The 19,505-nt window shown below is 39.8% G+C and overlaps 1 protein-coding gene across 7 annotated transcripts in view; it reads right to left on the bottom strand.

Annotated features, from left to right (window-relative positions):
• Positions 1–18,775, bottom strand: part of SCAF8 (SR-related CTD associated factor 8) — an 86,843-nt gene extending 68,068 nt beyond the window's left edge. For 3 of the 7 annotated variants that reach the window (XR_014944016.1, XM_015858252.3, XM_015858253.3), the window contains exons 1-2: positions 18,332–18,500; positions 7,741–7,761 (exon numbers count right to left, since the gene is read on the bottom strand). Coding sequence is in view for 5 of the 7 variants with exons in the window: in XM_015858252.3 (XP_015713738.2) it covers positions 7,741–7,761; positions 18,332–18,361 (51 nt within the window). In the remaining 2 variants the exon portion in view is untranslated. Of the gene's footprint in view, positions 1–7,740; positions 7,762–15,578; positions 15,638–16,596; positions 16,634–18,331 lie in introns of those variants that run through there. The other 4 variants (XM_085541533.1, XM_015858254.3, XM_015858250.3 and 1 more) reach the window with 3 other exon arrangements.
• Positions 18,776–19,505: the final 730 nt, after the last annotated feature.

Raw genomic sequence — 19,505 nt, 5'->3', positions numbered from 1 at the left:
CTGTTGTTCTTTGAAAGGCTCCAGGAGCACTCCAAAAAATCACAGCTACAGCCCACCTGGAATAGCAAAAGATATTTATAACATGCTTCTCACAAAATAGTACAAAGAAATGAGGGTCTCCTAAACAGGCACTGTCATTACAAATAACCTGACCAGCTATTCCTGTGCTGTTCTGTAGTTCTATATGTTCTGGATGGGAAAGATGAAGTGTAACTGGTGATAGGACTGAAGGGAACGGCTTCAAGCTGTGCCAGAGGAGGTTCAGGCTGGATGTTAGGAAATACTACTTCTCTGAAAGAAGGTCAGGCAGTGAAATGAGGTGCCCAGGGAGGTGGTGGAGTCACCGACTCTGGAGGTGTTCAAGGAACGTTTGGACATTACGTTGAGGGACATGGTTTTGTGAGAACTATTGGTGATGGTTGGGACTACATGATCCTGTGTGTCTTTTCCAACCATGGTGATCCTATGATTGTATGTCTGATCATCAAAAACTGCCAAGGAACATTAGTGATACACACAACAAAGAGGTAGGCAAACTAAAAGCAAGCACACACTGAAGTTGACTTTGAAGCTGACTACTGCCATGCAGGAATAAGATGTGCTGGTGCAAGAGACACTCTTTGAAAGCAACAGTTCAACGGTCAACTAGAAAAATTTCAGCAGTAAAAGCAGTAAACGCTTTTAGAACCACACCATCATTAAGGTTACTGTACTAACCTATAAGGCACTCTTGTCCTTAGTATTTCTGGAGTTTCCTCCCCCCTAATCTCCAAGTTTCGCAGGAAGTCATTAGGGTTAATAAAACATATGGAGAAGCTTTCAAGTGATGAACAAGGGTGGCTGGGACTCTTCAGCACACAAACAGGATTTCTAAGGGAATAGCAGATGCCAGTATAACCCTGAGTAGTGTGGAAGGTCACACTGGAAAGAATGGGCAGACCAAATGCAGGAGCAGAGCACCAAATGAAATCAGCAGGGACCGAGTGAAAACCAAGCTGGTGAAAGTGCTTCAAGATAGCTGGCTTTTATTTCCTCCAAGAGTTCCCTGCCTCAGAGGGGAGCTTTTGTATGCCTGCCAGGGATGTGATTCGCTCAGTAACATCTTGATACGTTTGCCCAGTTACTGCAATGAAACACACACACTCTTTTAAATAAACATAAAATACAGTCAGCAATCTGTATGTAAGCATACAACGCAACTCTGAGCTTAAAAGAACTTCTTCAAATGAAGTTTAAGCCTTATCACATCAGGCAGCTACATCCTTTTCTTCAATAGCAATTAAGTTCACTTGAGAGTAGCGAAAGTGAAATACTGCACTCTTCCTGTGGTAAATGAAACAAAGAAGTTTCAGAGTTTTTGAAACATGCTGCTCAGATTAAGAATACAAACTCAGAAGGAGAAAGCACGGGTGCACACACCATAACACAAACTTCAATAAACATGCTTAGCAGTTGAATTCCCATGTGATTCAACAAATTTTGAAGAAAATCGACCTAATTCCATCACTAGTCACTTCTCTATTTTTCTGGATACACATCAACACACATGGAATGGTGAAAAAGAGAAAAACTGGTATTTCCTTATGCATCTGATGCCTACCAACACATCTCTGTTCACTCATTAAACCTGCCTTCTTGACTAAAATTGAGGTTCAAGGTTGAAAGGACTTCATAGTCTCATCATAGTATCATAGTCTCGTGCGGGTTGGAAGGGACCTTAGAGATCAGCGAGTCCAACCCCCAGGATCTGAGCCTCCTGTGCAGCAGAGCGGCACTTCTACCACTTGCACCACAGGGGGGATTCAAACCCGGGCCTCCGGAGTTGCAAGCAGCATTCCTACCACTGCGCCACCAGGGCACACTTGCATACTTAAAAGTGTTTCAATATATATGTGTATATATTTTTTTACATATACATTTTTTATATATATACATATACATTTAATATATATACATATACATTTTTTAACATAAACAAAACAGTAAGTACAATAACTTAAAGCACTGCTATGGTGGTCTCCACATTTCAAACGGTTCTAAGAGAATACAAATTCTTTTGAGAATATGGCACGTCTATCAACAGCTGATGACATGCATACATATGTGTTCAAAATTTTACTGAAAAACTACCCAATGATGTTGAATCAATTTACTGTATTAATTTAGTATTTAGTATTCATTTTAGTATCATTTAGTAGTCAGATTTTGAATGGGAAGGTAAAAAGAATATGGTAATCCAAACAAAAGTAACATTCATTTCTCACCTATCTTAATATCTGAAGGGAAGAAAACAACCTTCCGCCAGCTGCTCAGAAGAGCGTACTACTACACAGAGGTCTGTATGTAGCCAAGACTCAATCTAACATAAGGCTCTTCTGAGAAAAGTCATCAGAACACACATAGAATTTCGGGGAACAGTGCTTTTTTTTGTTATTACTATTTTTTTCTTTGCTTCCTTAAGACCAACTGACATGAACAAACAGCAAAGTTAAGTCCAACAAAATCAGAGACAAGTCATGAAGAATCTGTGCTGCTAAAAGAGAAATCACTTATAAACTATTGGCTCGTTTTTTCAAAAACAAACGCAAGCAACTAATATTAAAGAATTAAGTTATAAAGAACACCAAGTGCAGTTTTCCCATATGACATTTTGGGAATAATATCTTTCTCTATAAGAAAAATAAAAAGAATATTTCCAAGTTTCTGAAAAAAGAAACTGCCAATGATCTTTCAAAGCAGTGCACTTAATAGATTTGTTTGCAACACCTATGAAAATGTAATGCACCAATACTTTATTTTAGAAAGCTGTGGACAAAACACTTAATTGCCTGTCTTGAGTATTCTGGATGAATGAACATTGCTCGGTTCCAAATACACTGCAAAAAAAACTGGAAACTACAAAACACAACTGAACATTAGTCTTCCCAACCCATCTATTTCTAAAAGAAACATCAGGACAATCTGAAATGAATTTGGGTGAGAAGAAGCTGCTTTAAAGCGTGGCTGAATGATAATTCCATCTAGTCATTCCCTGACACCACCACTTCGATAACAGGGCAGGAGACTATCAATAAACACATGAAGTATTCACATTTCATTAAATACTGAATATAAATCACAGGGAAGACCTTAAAAGGAAGGCCTGAATCTGAATGGCACTTAAGGGACAAAATGAATCTGCAAAGATACGCTTATCACCAAATCTTAATCTGTCTCAGTGAAAGCTATTCCCAGAGCAACGGTCTTACAAGGCAAGAATCAGATGCCAGCCAAATGACCATGTAAGCACATAACAGCTTATCAGACAGGCAACACAAAGTCTTCAAGCTGATGGCAGTAACTGATGGTAGTTTTAAGGGTGTCTTTTTGTTCTCACTTTATTATATAAGACTGTCTTCTCAACCTGTTTTGTTACTGTCTCAATTTGAAAAACAGATTTCTCAATTTTATGAACTTTTGTCCTAATTCAACTGCACAGACATGTAAGTAAGAGACAGACAAAGGGCCAAACCTGTACTGTGTTTCCAAAGCTATCAACAATTCTTCCCTAAGTCTCTTCAGCAGGATGTGTAATGACTAATCAATTCACTTCTTAATTGCACCTCAAAAACCATCGCCTATCCAACTTTGCTTCACTGTTCCACTGTTGGCCTTGTGTCATACCGGAACGTTAAGTAGTACAATTTAAATGCCCCAGGAGGGTTAAAAACATCAGTGTGGTAGAATGTACCGTTAACCAACTTCACTGCTTAACATAAATATAAACTGAAAAACGCTCAGTGGAGGATTCAAGCCATAGAGATGTTCCCACAGTATCTTGACTTAAACACATTCCATGATAAGAAGACTTTCATCCAGTATACCGGGCTCCTTTTCCATTTTCTCCAGAATCTCATGAAATTGCCCTTTCTGTTTACGCTCCATAGCCAGAGCTTCGCCAAGCCTTCAGATGTTACTGTCAACCCTCAATGCCAGCCAACTTGGCCATTTCAACTGCCAAGAAGAGCAGGAAGTGTGACAACAGAGACCTGGAAATCATTTCAAGCTCCTTGTCTAATTATGTCTCTGGTCTGAGCATCATCACCAAAGAGCACCCAGACCTTCTTGGACACCTCCAAGTGGTGGTTGTTACTGGGGCCTCTTTGTTCTCTCTATTCCTCTATGGTTCTTTCTTTTAAACTTAATTTTCAGCTTTTAACCATCTACTCCCATCTCTTCTTTTTTTTTTTTTTTTTTTTTTTTTTTTTCCCTTTCACATTCTTTTTTATGTTTTTGTGTTTTTTATTTTTTTTCACTTTCTACCCTTCTCCTCGAGAGAGGGCACGGTAGGATAAGTTACTTACTGATGTACCACTAGTGTAGACAACTGAAGCAGGAACAGCGACCAACAGGTGATGCTTACAGCATGTAGATACAGAGTTGCCACATCAGTAACATTTTCTGATACTTCTTTCTAGCACTGTAGCCACCACTATCCTATAGCCCAGTGATTCCAGACACACCACTAGTTGAACTTACTCACACGATCTCTAAACTTTCCCCGCGTACTGAATTACTTTTATTAATTTTTTAATGCATGTAAATCTTTATAATGCCAAATAGCTTACAGAAAAGACAGGTAGCTTAATCAAAATCTTATGCAAAATCTTTCTTGTTTTCATCTCAGTTTTATTAATGATACCGAGTTTGCGCAAGTTCTATACTGGGAAAAAAAGCGAACAGTAATTTGCCTCTCTGAGCCATCAGTATTACAGACACCCATCTCATGAACCTTCAGCGACCTCTGTTCTAGCCTGAAAAGAGTATAAATATTTACTAATTTCTCATACAGACCTGTTCTGTTCCTTTGACTGTCCCTTCTGCCCTGCACATGCAGTTCTGCCAGAATGGTCCTGTGAGGTGGCAATGAGACTACACGTGATATAAAACTAAGATATAGTGGCATTACAATGAGTCTCTATTCTTTCCTAAAACTTTCTGGAATACTTCTGAGCTTTGAAGAGGCATTTTCACTTTGATTAGAAGACCTTACTAATCGCCAAACGATGTATTTTCAGGGTCTATCACTTAAGCACATTAGGGAAAGGTTGCCTTTTCCCTACCATCTCCCAAGTCTGAATTACTCCACATTTAACCTGATGAACTTGCAGTCTGCTACCTAAAAATCAGTGTAACAGTGTAATTTTGCAATCCTTCAAGTCCGGCCCTTCATTATCACCATCCCAAATAACTTAATACAGCCTCATAATATTATTCCTTTTGCACAGCATTTATAACTACACACGGATTCCTAGCATAAATCTTCCTACAAATATATATATATATATATATAACACATATATAATATATAATTATATATAATATATATTATTATATTATATTATTATATTATCATATTATATATATTGTTATATTATAATTATAACATATATTATAATATTAGATATTATATATTATTGTATATATAATATATATATAATATTATATATATATTTGTAGGAAGATTTATGCTAGGAATCCGTGTGTAGTTATAAATGCTGTGCAAAAGGAACAATATTATGAGGCTGTATTAAGTTGAGATATTATACATATATAATATTGGGATATATATAATTGGGATATTATATATACATATATAATTTCCACATATGGGTTTTCTACCACCTTTCCTCTTGTAGCAGTTATCCATACAATACAAAGACATAGATGTCTCTTTCTCCACACAATTCAACTTCTTTTCAAAATTTGGGGGATGGAGGATCTTGTCAACTACTTTCCTGAAATCCCAGTATCCATGGGATACTCCATGACCAAGTATTCCCAGGTCCACATGCTTGCTGACTCTGAAAGGTCTCTCCCACATACGCGCCATACTATCTTCCCTCATAAAAATCATACCAAATCTTCCTCACTGATATCCACTTGGGCACTGTTTCAGACAAATTCTGCAACTTATTTTTCACCACTTTCAACAGTTATTTCTTTAGAGTTACATACCAGTTAAATAATAAAACCTTAAAAGTCAACTTTACTATCACATCATTCAAACAAGCATTTCTCTCATACCACACTCTCACTCATTTCCGTCAATTGATATTATCTGAAAATAAGATGGGATTGTACTCAAAAGGATATTGAGTGAATTTATTGGACAAAAGAAAATATATTATTTCCTTACACATCTCCTTCAGAAGTAAGAGGTTCCAAAAGCATCAGCTACACTGAGTCCTGCACAAAAAATATCTAGATTTAAGTGTCATGTCCAGGAAAGGTTGGCAAGTAAAGCCAATTACATTCACAATTTGGTATTTTTCCCATCTGATGTAACAATTTAACGCTTTGTATAGCAAAAAGCAATAACACTGATGGCTAAGAATCTACGTAGAAGGCAATATTCCAGCATACAGAAGACTTAGGCTCAACCACATCATTAATCACCTCTTTCCCCAAAGTCAGTTTATATGAATTGCAGTCTTATTTCCAAATTCGGCAGAAATCATGATTTTCCTCAAAGATTTAATGAGCTACATAAATTATCTATTGGGAATGAGTTAAAGGCAAAAATCATGCTGATGCTGTAGTTAAGCACTGAATTTTTGGTCAACAGCTTTACTTTAGTTCCTTTAAGATAAGTAGTCTTTATGAGAAGGATTACTGAAAGTCTGTGAATCCATCAGCATATCTCAAATTCTGCCTGTTCACTAATGCAAATAATATAATTAAAACTGTAATTCAAAAAGTGCTAAAATATTTTATTGTAAATATCTGTAAGAAGTGAAAAAAAAAACTGTTAAAAAACTGTAATTTACAAGGCAGTCTACTACATAACTACACCCTATAGGTTCTCCAGTGAAGATTGGGCACCATGAAAATGAACTACTGCACCCTCTGTGAATGGTTAGCTGCCTGCAGAGCCACTCACTGCATCTCCACAGAAGGCAATGGCATACCACACTTCTACAATGGCCAGTGTTTTATTCCAAGGTTTTTCACCACCCTTTTACAACAAGCAAGACAGCCAGACAACTGTTTCCATACTACAGTGATATCCTGGCTAAAAACCAGAACTAAGTGCTAACTTTACTAAAACAAATCTTTATAAGTATTATATCCCTTTTGATACTTCTGGTCATGTCTTATAAAGACTGGCTAGGCAATAACTTACTCATATAAGACAAATTTTGCCACTAGAAGACTTGAAAGCTAAGAATATCTCTGATCTCATCTTGTGGATCAGGCAATCCAAAGGAGTACTCAAATCTGTAACTCGGAAGTTACATCATTAGTACAGCAACTAAGGGAACAAACATTTTGATACATAGAATCATAGAATTGCTCAGGTTGAAAAAGACCTTAAAGATCATCAAGTCCAATCTCAACCTCAACCTAGCCATACTACCCTAGCAAGCCTCTGCTAAATCATTATACTGTTACTTTAGGACTCAGACAAGCCTCTGAGATCACAAGTAGAACTGGTACCAGGGTTATCAATTACATACACCTCTATTGAAATCTTTTTATTTTCTCTGAAGCATTTGGTCCTGGCTCCAGGGCACAACATTACCCAGACACCAAATACAGCAGTAAATGTTTGCAATTTTGATGTGCAGAAGACAAAGTAAACACTCCACAATAAGTCTAATAAATATTAACAAATTACATTAATTTTTCACATTTCAATAGCATTAGAAATTAACAAAATCCAATTGCATATACAGAAAGAGTCACTGAATTGCTTACCAAAATATCTACATCACCACACTGCAAAGAATAAGAAAAGAGCATTGTCAGTCATTGCTTTGAAAAACAAATAGAAATAACAACTTTTATTGCTGCATTTTATGTATTTTCAATTTTACTGCCTAGAAGTTACTTAAAATACATAAGCCCATCCCTCAGTGAATAAATTTTTGCTTGGAGCTGACTGGAACCTACTAGTGAAAAGTGCTAAATAAACCCTATTAATACCTTGTAACTCCCTGTGTAGCACAGAAGTTTTAAATTATAGGTCAAAACTGCACGTAAAATGGTGAAAATGACAAATGTTTTGTTCTGCATAAGATACCTTAGTCTGAAACTAGAACAATGGAAAGTTCCATTCTTCCAGTAATCGATATCAATACTAGCAAAATGCAGAACAAAACAGACAACAGACTGTCTTAATCCAACTGTGTTCAATCACTTAAAGTGCATTATATGTGGTTCATATGAACAAATACATAACAGTCAATATGCTCAATATCCCAGTATTTTCCTTTTATCATTGCACACTACTGATTTACAAAATGTTTAAGATCAGTTGAGAATATTCTAAATGTTTACTCCCTCCACGTCAGACTTAGGACACACCACTCCCGGCATACATTAATGTTTGCAGAAGTGATTTGAAAGTTCATCCTAACTGAGTGTACAAGCAACTGAGTAAAATAAGCCATGAAGTCAATAAGCCAGTTTCTAGCTGAACAGTTTTCAGCATGTGAAGAAGTCATGTATTACAAACATTGCCTTCGTTTAGACCCTCTACCACCCATTTTATTTTGAGGAAGTCAACAATTTCACTGACCCTGAACAATTCTAGGTGCAATTATAAAATTCCACTTTAGTTTTTGTATTTTAGAGTCATAAATCACACTACAGCCTGTTTTCAATTTACTAACCTCTTTTCTTTCTGCTTTCAAAGAAAGCTTATAATTCCTATTGGTACAATACAGACTATGAACCTAAAACCAGAATTTAAAGAAACCACCTCGATTTAAGTCTAGTGTCCTGAATTGCTTGCAACTACTGAGAAACAGATGGTTAGTTGAGAATAGCCTCTAGAACATTCTTTATTGCCCTCAAACCCTTAACAAGTCATAAAATACAATTTCCCTTATTCTCTTCATAGGAACTTAGGATGTTTACAGCCTGGGAACAAAAAGCTTAGAAAAACTTAAATGGTTCACATAAAATAGCCGGGCAAGACTAAGCTCTTTACCAAAGCCCAAGCTCCCAACAACAGAAAGACAACTGATCAAAAGGTCCACAGAACACTTGAAAGTGCACTGCATAAGAAAACAGGGAACATAAAAAGGGGTATTTCACTTTCTCCAATTCTCTCGGATTCTTGACACACTATTTTTCCCCCATAATTACCATTCTTCATGATTTTCTAATTTTTATCGTCAACTGAAAAATCCATCAGCTTCAAGCATAACATCAGCCTGCACAATTCCAGAGGCCACCTCAATAAAGGAGCACCTCTCCTCTTGCAGCAATGCACTGACTTGGAAAGATGTGACACAGTGTGAAGTCAGGTGCCTCAGACAAGTCTAAACACAATCACATCTCTACAGCTGTGAGAAACAAAGTATAGGGCCAGATCCCAACTGTTCTGAAAATCAAAGACTGGCACATTTTCTCTGCCAACTGCTTCTAAGGCTTGTAACAAAAGCTGTCCTGTTGCACTGACTTCAAAATGTTTCTTCCATAGGTATGGCTAAAAATTCCCTACATTCCTAACAAAGCTTCATGATTTAAAAATCAATAAACTAATTAAATCTTTTTAAAATAGCGGTTTGTAGCAAGATGGATGCAACCAATATATTTGTTAAATGCATGTTTCTCCTTTCCTCCCTTCTCACTTCAAATTCCTGAAAACTAAGAAGCAAGCTACAGCTGCTTATCTATTAACAAAGCTACAAAGATCAGTGTGTTATCTGTAACCGAAATATAGAGCATATTCACAAAATAACCCATTTCTTTTCTTGTGAACCAGCTCCGAGTTTGTTTCTTTTTTCACTGCTCTGAAAACTTCACTCTGATCACATATTTCCATAAGCTTCAACAATCTGTTTAATATATTGTTCTTGGCTTTTGGAAAATGCAAAGACCTTTGTAAACATGATTATTCATCTTTTAAACTTCGGTCACATCAATATCAAAATACTAAATTGTATTTTCTATCTATGTTATTATCCTATAAATGATCTGTCGAGTAAGCTCCATAAAGCCATATTTTAAGGCCAAGAATCTGTTTTAGACTGAGGAGTATTCAATTTATAATAGTACTTCTGTAAAGAAGCTATAAAAAATAAGTATGGAAAGCAAAGGATTCATCTAGTTAATTATACATCAGTTTAAACAAGTATCTAATACATTGAAAAAAAATAAATAAAATGAAAAAGAAAAAAAGACATTTCAAGAAAGATGGAACCTCTCAGCATTGAATTTCAAATCAAGAAGTATGTGGAAACACTGAAACAGCACCAGAAGACGGATCTTCTGAAATACTTTTCCCAAAAATGCCTGCTATTTCAATTATAAATTCCAATTCAACAACGTAAGACAGCTGTTCACTGCCTTTTATAACACACCTTGTACAGCTGTAATCTGTTCATTGAAGAATGCTTACTCCCGTCTTCCAAAATTGATGTTACAATTAGGACAGAACTTCAAAATCAACAAATTCAAGGCCACCAATGAAGGTGCTTTCCATCTCTCAGCTGTTGCTATGCTATGCTCTCCTACTGCTCAGCCACCACCCATCCAAAGCACGGCTCCTTGCAGCTAGTGCCTCCTGGATCTAAGCCTCTTCCTCTCTTACACACCTTCTACTAGGATTGTAAATGGGAACCACAGAGTTGTCTGTCAAGCCTCCAAAACAATAAACAAGTTGCAAATTGTTATTGCTTTTGCCATGTTGCTTTCCTTCTGGTGTCAAGCCTTACCTTGCATATGCAAATGCAATTTATTAACTTAAAACACATGCATTATATTTCTGAATGTCAAAGCATCAAAACAATATCCACCACATACTTGCTCACATAATCACAAAACTGGAAGAAAAAGAAAAAATAGCAAAGCAGTATTATTCAATTGAAACTTAAAACAGAACAAAATAAAGCTCATAGCATCTAAATCTGTACCCAGTACAATCAGATATATTCTGTACTCAAGCTCTCTAGAGGAAAAACAATGGCAAAATGCACTGAATCTCCATGGTAGTCATAGATATACATGACTGTAATTACCACTTGTAGAGTGTACATACATGCATACTATACAAATGGCAATTCACTTGCCAAAAGCTTGACAGTATAGAGTGAATTCATTTTTGGTGGAATAAATTTGATGGTGGGTCATAGTAGTATCCTCTTACTTTCTCCAAATTTAAACACACCTTCTTTAGAAACTATTTTTTAGAAAGGTTTGGTATTGGTTGGTACAGCTGACCAAGAACAGGTGAAAATGAGAACTAGTACAACAGTAGCTGAAGAACTCTTGTTCTCTTACAGAACACATTTCATACAGTGTAGAAGCTCCTACTGAAAATGGTTAATAAAATTACCCACTTGGCTGCTGCTGCTGTCAGTACTCCCACAGCAATACAGCAGAAAAATAACTTCAAAGAAGTGAAGAAACAGAAGAAATGTACGTGCAATTCATGAAAAGCTACGATATGAGAACAAGGACTGATCTTGTACAGACTTCAAAGCCAAGATGAACTCTGAATACATACACGAACAATCGTATCCCATTGTCACCATACAGTTACACCAGTGTTTGCTGAGGCCAGGAGTGCTGGCTCTAAGCAAAGCTGAATCACTCAGGAGATAAATCTCTCACTGACAGTCCAGAGGTAGAATGATGGACCAAATTTACAGTCAGAAAAAAAAGCCAGCCACCTTTCAAGTGAAAGAATCTTCATGAAAATAATCAAATGTCTAACACATGTTTGAAGACATGTTTAATCAAATACTCTTGTTCCGAATGTTTCTTTTTCTATAAGAAAGTCATTTCGCTTACTAGACTCTACAGCTGCCAGAGGAAAACAGGCTGCTGATGACAAACTCAAATAAGACTTAAGATAATTTCAAGTACTTTGCAGAAGATTGTAGCCTTAGGCATGGTTTTAGTGAGTATGTGAAAATCAAAGGATCTGAACTCCTAGGAGTTCCTAGGAGTTCAGATAGTAGTAGTGCAACGACACATCATCAGTAGGGTAAAACTAACCCGTCTCATGACGGTCTAAGAGTTCAGAATTGCATTTGTATTAAACTGCAAAATGGTTCACTTTTCCCTAAATGAGTAACCAACAGGACCAATGATTATAACAACCCAACCTCAACCCAGGAGTACTGGCAGAATCCGGAGACCTACATTAAAACTCACAACCCACTACAAGAGTACAGGGTTCTAATCTAGAACACAGTTTAAGACGAAATATAAAGAATATGCATGGAAGGTAGAAAAATATTTGATGCCTACCCTACAATAATCCACAAAAGAAGTGAGGCTACTGAGAAAAAACAGCTAATATTTGGGGCCTTTAACATACCCTTGCATGATCATTTACTCAGGATTCTGTGACTGGAGAAAGGCGAAGGTCAGATAGGTTTTTGAAAATGCGATACCCAAACTATAAATATTTCTCCAGCACACGCACCGACATTTCATCGGGTGATTTCATAAACTTCATACTTAGTATATTCTGCTAAGAAAAATGATTTCTGCTCCTGTGCCCTCTTAACAAAGAGCAAATAGTTAGACACTTGCTGGGAAGCAACGGCGTGAAATATTTACATTGCACTGACATTGCCCTTCATGCCCCTGACAGCAAAAGTGAAGTTAGCGAATTCTTACATACTTTGCCGCATCCTAATGGAAATCATGCATCTTCTCTACATTCTCTGTTGCTTGTTTTTTCTTCTCTAAGGAGCTCTATGGGATTATAATGCAAAATAAAACTGAAGGCCATTGTCACTTCCAAGCCAGAGGTTAAGAATGAAACATTGAGGCAACCTTCTGGAAACGTACCTACACACAGATGCAAATGGTTAATTTTTAATCCTAAAAATTAATAAGAGAAAAAAGCATCCCCATCTGCTACAACAAAACTTACTTACGAAGTGCAGATGATAAATGAAGTGTCAGACAAAACAGAAAGTAAAAAAGCTTCGAAGGTATCTGTTGCAGAATCCTTTACAACAGCAGAGGATGTGAAAGCAGGCTGCACGTTCCTATCACTGTTTTCTGCCACTGTTAAACTATTAGTGAGAAAGAAAACAAGCAGAGGATTTCTCCTTTTCTCAGCAGCGAGAGAAAGAAAATAAAACACTCAGATGTTACAGGTGCTTCAGTGAAGGCAGGATTTCAGAGACCTGTCTTGCCCTGGAGTAGCTTACATGCCCTTTCACTGTTCCTCATATACAACCGCTATTATCATTACTTGTGCTAATCAAAGCCCTGGCTCCTCATTTCAAAGAGCATCCTTTTCATCATTCTACTCAGCTATTCAACATCAATTTCTATTTAGCATCTTTATGAGGCATACTATTTAGCTTCTTTTTTCTTTTTTTTTTTAGTATCAACCCACATTCTTTTGTAAAAAAGCTGCATTGATTATTTTTAGAATATGCCATTGAAATACAGTCCTCAAAAAGAGAGTAACTGATTTACACTGTACTTTTGTGTGCCTATACTCCAATGTGTAATTAACGCGTGAGTTATTCCTAAGGGGACATTTCTGAAACCACAGCTAACTAAACTGTTCCCCACCACCCCTGCAAACACACTGTCTGAACAATCATCATGGCAACGGCGACCAATGGACAATTCAATTAAATGGAGCACACAGACAACTGCACCACCAGTAAAGGATCAGTGACAGTTACATCCCTATCACTGACAGATTCCAGAAGAAGCAGTTAGTGAACTCAAATGTAACAACGAAGATTTTATGTACCACTTCCTTTCATCTTACATAGCTCTCAAAACTATTCTGCATATCAGATGCTCACTACAACCCTGCTTTGTGATAACCTATGTATGGACAGCCATATTCATTGTTATTAACACCTGAAGCCCAGTCTAGTAATTCAGGGCAAGTCATACTTATGGTTCTTCCTCCTGGAAGACACGCGGATTTACAACAGAAAAGGACACAGGAATCCACTTTAGACTTTAAGCAAATTCTAGTCACTTCCTTAATCTTTCAGTACATAATGTACACCCTGCCTTCAAACACTTTAAAATGGAGCATATTCCATGTCTCCACAATGATATTTATCTCACCATTCAATTCAGTTGCGTATGAAAAGATCAATAGCCAAATGTACAAAGAGATTTCTTGTTCCTGGTATGAGCTTCAAGAAGCAGCTTTGCCTTTTTCTTATTTTATGTTATTTAAATATGGTTGACTTTCTTCACTAGGAGAGTGGTTAGGCCCTGAAACAGGCTGCCCAGGGAGGTTGTGGATGCCCCGTCCTTGGAGGTGTTCAAGACCAGGTTGGATGGGGCCCTGGGCAACCTGATCTAGTAAATGTGTATGTTTGGTGGCCCTGCCAGGCAGGGGGGTTGGAACAATATGATCCTTGAGGTCCCTTCCAACCCAGGTCATTCTGTGACTCTGTGTGATTCTGTGACTTCTTCACACTTGCCTCTTTGATATCAGTAATATATTGTGCTGCCTTAAGACTAGAAAAATAACTGTCCAATGTAAGCACAGGGTGTTTTTCTTCTATGTAAACAGAAAACAGAGAGACAGTAAGGGTAGCACCACCAAGGTCCTAAGATAGTTTATTAAGACACATGAGCAGCATTAAGTAAATAGAATGCTGCATTTAATTGAACTAGATCAGTAAATTATTACTGCAGTTTTAAGAGAAATAAGCATCTAAGCCGATACCGTTCCTTAAAAGTTAACTAATATTCTTCCTCACAAGAATCTCAGTATTGTAAGTAAACTCTGGGCAGTACTGCATCTGAAACAGTTCCACTCACAGCACCTGAAACTGATTTGAGAATGGCTAGTTCTAAAGCTGACAGCACTGAACTATACAACAAATACTGTGTTCTAGTTACTTAAGTTCGCAATTAAACCACTATCATCCCACTGCTGGAACTTGGCAGTATGTGTACTTGCCTCTAGTCCATTCAAATACTTTCTAACAAAATACACTGTATGGAATGCATGAAGAATTTTAAATGTTTAATAATTTAAATAATTAAATAACAAGACTTGTTCCTGACTTTGACGTTATGCTTTCAAGAAAAAGCTCAGGGTCTGAAGTGAGACCTGAAGGAAAATGATTCTGCAGGAGCAGAATCTTCAAGGATGCCAACTATCACAAAGAATAAGCCATGCAATGAAACATTGGCAATTAACAGCACACAAAGTCAGCTGTGAAATATTTTTTATCTTCCCGTTTAATTGCTAAGCGTTTTTAACCAAAGGTAAAATATCAACCATTACATGAAAACATGTAATGCCACGTGCACGGTTACCACCCAGTACATCAAGCTGCCCATGGCCGTATTCAACCTGACCCTGAACCCTCCAGAGATGGGATGTTACAATTAATTTTACATTCACAGTGAGGTACAGCACCGACAATGCCAAGTACCAACACGACATGGAACAACTTTCTGCAGTAGCGGGCATTACTTCCAGTACTCAGAGTACAAGAGGAAACTCAAGACATTTCTTTCTAATCAAATTAATGACCCATGTTAATCACTTCCACTGTGACTCTCCTATAGGATCGCTATGAGATCTTCTTTCAGTCTATCACAAACACTTTGAGTAATTTACACACCTAGATGGACAGCTGCTTTTATTTTAGCTTCACTGCAGAATCCAAACACAACTCCTTCCCTAAAAAAAAGCACAAACAACAGAAGTACCCAGTCTGCATATTTAAGTGTCTGAATATATTTGCAAGGCTCTTTCTAAAGTGTCATTGAGACTTCAACAATAAGTTACATAAACTATTGTAAAAAACTGTTAATTGAATGCAAGCTGCATAAGAGAAAGCATTGCAGCCTTTCAATACCTGAAGGGAACTTACTCCCAGGAGGGGAGTAAACTCTTCGAAAGGGCTGACAATAGCAGGACTAGGGGAAATGGTTTTAAGTTAAAAGAGGGAAGATTTAGGTTGGATGTTAGGGGGAAGTTCTTCACTAGGAGAGTGGTTAGGCCCTGGAACAGGCTGCCCAGGGAGGTTGTGGATGCCCCGTCCTTGGAGGTGTTCAAGACCAGGTTGGACGGGGCCCTGGGCAACCTGATCTAGTAAAGGTGTATGTTTGGTGGCCCTGCCAGGCAGGGGGGTTGGAACTACATGATCCTTGAGGTCCCTTCCAACCCAGGTCATTCTGTGATTCTGTGAAAGCATGGTTTGAGTTTTAATTCTATGAATTTAGTCTATGGGATCTGACGCTAAATTTAATTTATATCTATTTTAAGGCAAGCATCTCTAGAACAGAACTCTGATGTCATTTCTGGAGTATAACTTCATCTCAGAACATAATACATATATTAAAAAAAATAATAATAAAAAGGAATTTTGGAAGCAAAGTACAAATATTTTGTAACTTATTCAAAAGTATTCAGGTATAGCATAGACCGTAAGCTACGGGCACATACACTTCAACTATTTAAAGTGTTTATTAGTCATTTCGTATTTCTTAAATGCTGAATACGTATAGGTCACTTAGACCAGAAATAACTATGGAAAATTAAGTTAAAATCAAGTATTGTGGTGGATACGGAGGTGTTAGAGTATCAAGCAACTATACTCAGGACTTCAGAAACACAGCCAGTTGTGTATCACTTACTTCCAGCGTGAGGGGTTTGGTTACAGCATCTTCAAAACTTTCCTATCAGTGTAGATCAGCATTCAAATACAGAGATGTATGTTAAACCAAAACAGAAAGAAGTCATAAAAGCAAATCTATTCATAGATGCTGTCAACTAACGCTAGAGGAGAAAATGTGGTTCAACTTCTGCCACTTTTTATCCAAGATTGCAAATTCTTGTCTTTTTCAAGCACTTATAAGATGGGCACACAGAAGCTTTCCTCTTCCTCACCCTAATTCTCCAAAGTCAATGTTTTTTTACAGTATTTATACCTGCATGCTCGGTCACCCTGAAGTTGGTTCTCAATACGGAAGCAAAAACTATTGCCCACGCTAGGAAGTAGACATAAGATTCTAAACCGCTTATGTTCTTCTGTTGTTGTGACTAGACTCTTCCTTTTCCCTACTTAAGAATATGGTATGTAAGCTAAGTAAAAAGTAGAAATGTTTATAATATTTTCTTTTTCTGGTTACAACACGATTTTTCCACTTGAGAATTTAAATTCTATTACATGCAAAATTCAGCACTGTACATCAGTTAGGGCTATTCAGCCGCTACTGAGTTTTCAAGAAGCACCTGCCCACTTAAAAACACTTCTAAAATCTTATTTCAACTTGTAGATACGACACGGTTGGCACACTGTACCACTAAAAAAAGCAAATTGCCATTTAATAGAAGAAAAAAAATGCATTACTTTTAAATCATTAAAACCTTGCTGCTTCTATGTTGGAGGTGAAGAAAGCAACCTGGAGCTCCAACTCTGAGCAGCCTATGGAAGTACACACTGTAATCAGAGCTGATACTTTCTACATTTAATAAAAGTTGAGTTTTCTAAGGCATGGAACTTCCCATGGAGAAAATGGCTATTTATTTTCCTTATTCTCACCTGAGCTCTCAAATATAAACTCCTGCAATGAAGAGGAACAAAGCAGAGCTATCCTAAGAACTATCTTGAAATAAGACGAAGTACTGGTGCAATAAAAAAGAAAGAAAGAAGCTACGTAGCCTATCAATAGCTGATCTTTGTGAACAGTGTTTGTAAATCTTCTGTATCGCTCTCAGCAGGGTTTTAGTGCGGTTCCATGGAACACGTATGGAATGTCTGCTTTCATCCTGACCTCTCTAAATATGCTATTTTCGGTCACGGAGGTGAGCCTCCAAGGCCCTCGCATTCCCACCCCCCGATTCAAAAGGCAGTTCCAGGAGGTGATGAGATGTACGCTGGCGGGGTGAGGGCAGGCGATTAAACAAGAAAGGTGGGAATGGGTGCCGGAAAAGGTGAGCGGCTCGGAGAATAGAGACCTAGCCAGGAAATGCCCCGCTCTCCCCGAGCCCTCTGGGTGAAGTTGGCCGGTCACCGTGCTCCTCACCAGCCAGGCGCACGGAAGAGGCCCACTCCCCCCAGCCTCCCACACCGCCCCCCTGGCGCCGTGTCCCCCAGCCCCTCGGTGGAAGCTGCCCGGACTGGGGGAGCTTCTCCCGCCCTCCCCCCTCCCCCTGTTCTGCTGACAGCGGCCCCCGCCGCACCCCGATGACCTTCCCGGGGAGGCCGCTCCCCGCTCCCGCCGCCCGGGGCTGCCCGATCGCGGCCCCCCGGTTCCGCCCCCTCCCCGCGGCGAGGCGCGCGCAGCGGGAGGGGGCAGGGAAGGCGCCGGGCCCCAGGGCCCCGCCCGCTCCCCGACCCCAGGGGAAGGCGCGGGAGGGGGCACGCACCTCGCTGTTAAAGGCCTTCACGGCCTCCATGTCGCGGCAGAGGTGGGAGCCGGGCGGCTTCTCTTCGCTGATGGCGGCCGGGCCGGGGCTCGGCTCGCTCCGTGCGTGCGCGCCGCTCTCAGGAACCGCCGGGCCTCCTCGCCATGGCGGGTGGCGCAGGGGGCGGGCGCGGAGGGACGCGGGCCCCGCTCGTTTCCGTCTCCTGCCGGCGGCGCGCGGTCTCCTCGCCCCCACTTCCCGCCCGGCGGCGCCGACGTCTCCTCCCCCGTCGGGCTTCGCTGGGCCGCGCCGGGAGGAGATGGACGAACAAGGCGCAGCGGCTGCGGCGCGGGCACCAATATGGCGGACACGCGGAGGCTCCTCGCAGCGCAGCTCCGAGAGGAGCCGAGAGCGGCGAAGGCGGCTACAGCGCCACCTGCCGGGCAGCGCCCGCCACGCAGATGCGCTGCCGGAGCGGGCACGCCCCTCTCGCTGTCTCAGCCGGGCGGGGCCTGGTGCCCAGCGGCTCCGCCTTGAGCGCTGCGGCCGGGCCCGGGAGGGAAGAGCTGAACGGAGGGTGCGTGGGGCAGGGCTGGTATGAGGTCTAAGTGCTTGTGAGAGGTCGGGCTGCGACAAGGAAAGGAGCAGCGGGGCATAACAGAGCGCGTAACAGGTCACGAGAGACGTCACAAGTACTTACAGAGGATTATTATTGATTGAGAGCAAAGCCGGAAAAACAAAGCTGTGTTTAGAATTTGGTAACACGGCCCTGTGAGGCAAAGCGACATTTTATTACCTGGAGTGTATTTTCAGCTGAAATCCTGTCACACGGAAGGGCTGGCCTCCAGGGAGCTGCTCTCCCTGTTAGTAAGGCCTCTGCAGGGCTCACCTGTGACAGGGCCAGCAGCAGGAGACAAGTGTTCAGGCCACAGTCATGGGTGCACCTTCAGCTGGAATTCCTGCAGAGCTCAATGCTGTTCTTCAGACCCTACAGACACAGCAGTTCAGACCATGTATGTTTTCTTTATCTCCCCATGAATACCCCCAGACATTCTCACCCACACCAGCTCCCCACAGCTCCATTAGTTAACCATCTCACCCAAAGGCACCAAGATCTTTACTTCACAAACAGCATAGCTGAGAAGTTAAACCTAGGGAGACACGGAATTGCACAGTTGCATTTTTACAGAAGCTC

This window comes from Coturnix japonica, chromosome 3, assembly GCF_054131305.1.
Source record: "Coturnix japonica strain WE chromosome 3, WE-NBRP24, whole genome shotgun sequence".
Taxonomy (NCBI): Eukaryota; Metazoa; Chordata; class Aves; order Galliformes; family Phasianidae; genus Coturnix; species Coturnix japonica.
This window is presented reverse-complemented; position numbering and strand designations above follow the sequence as displayed.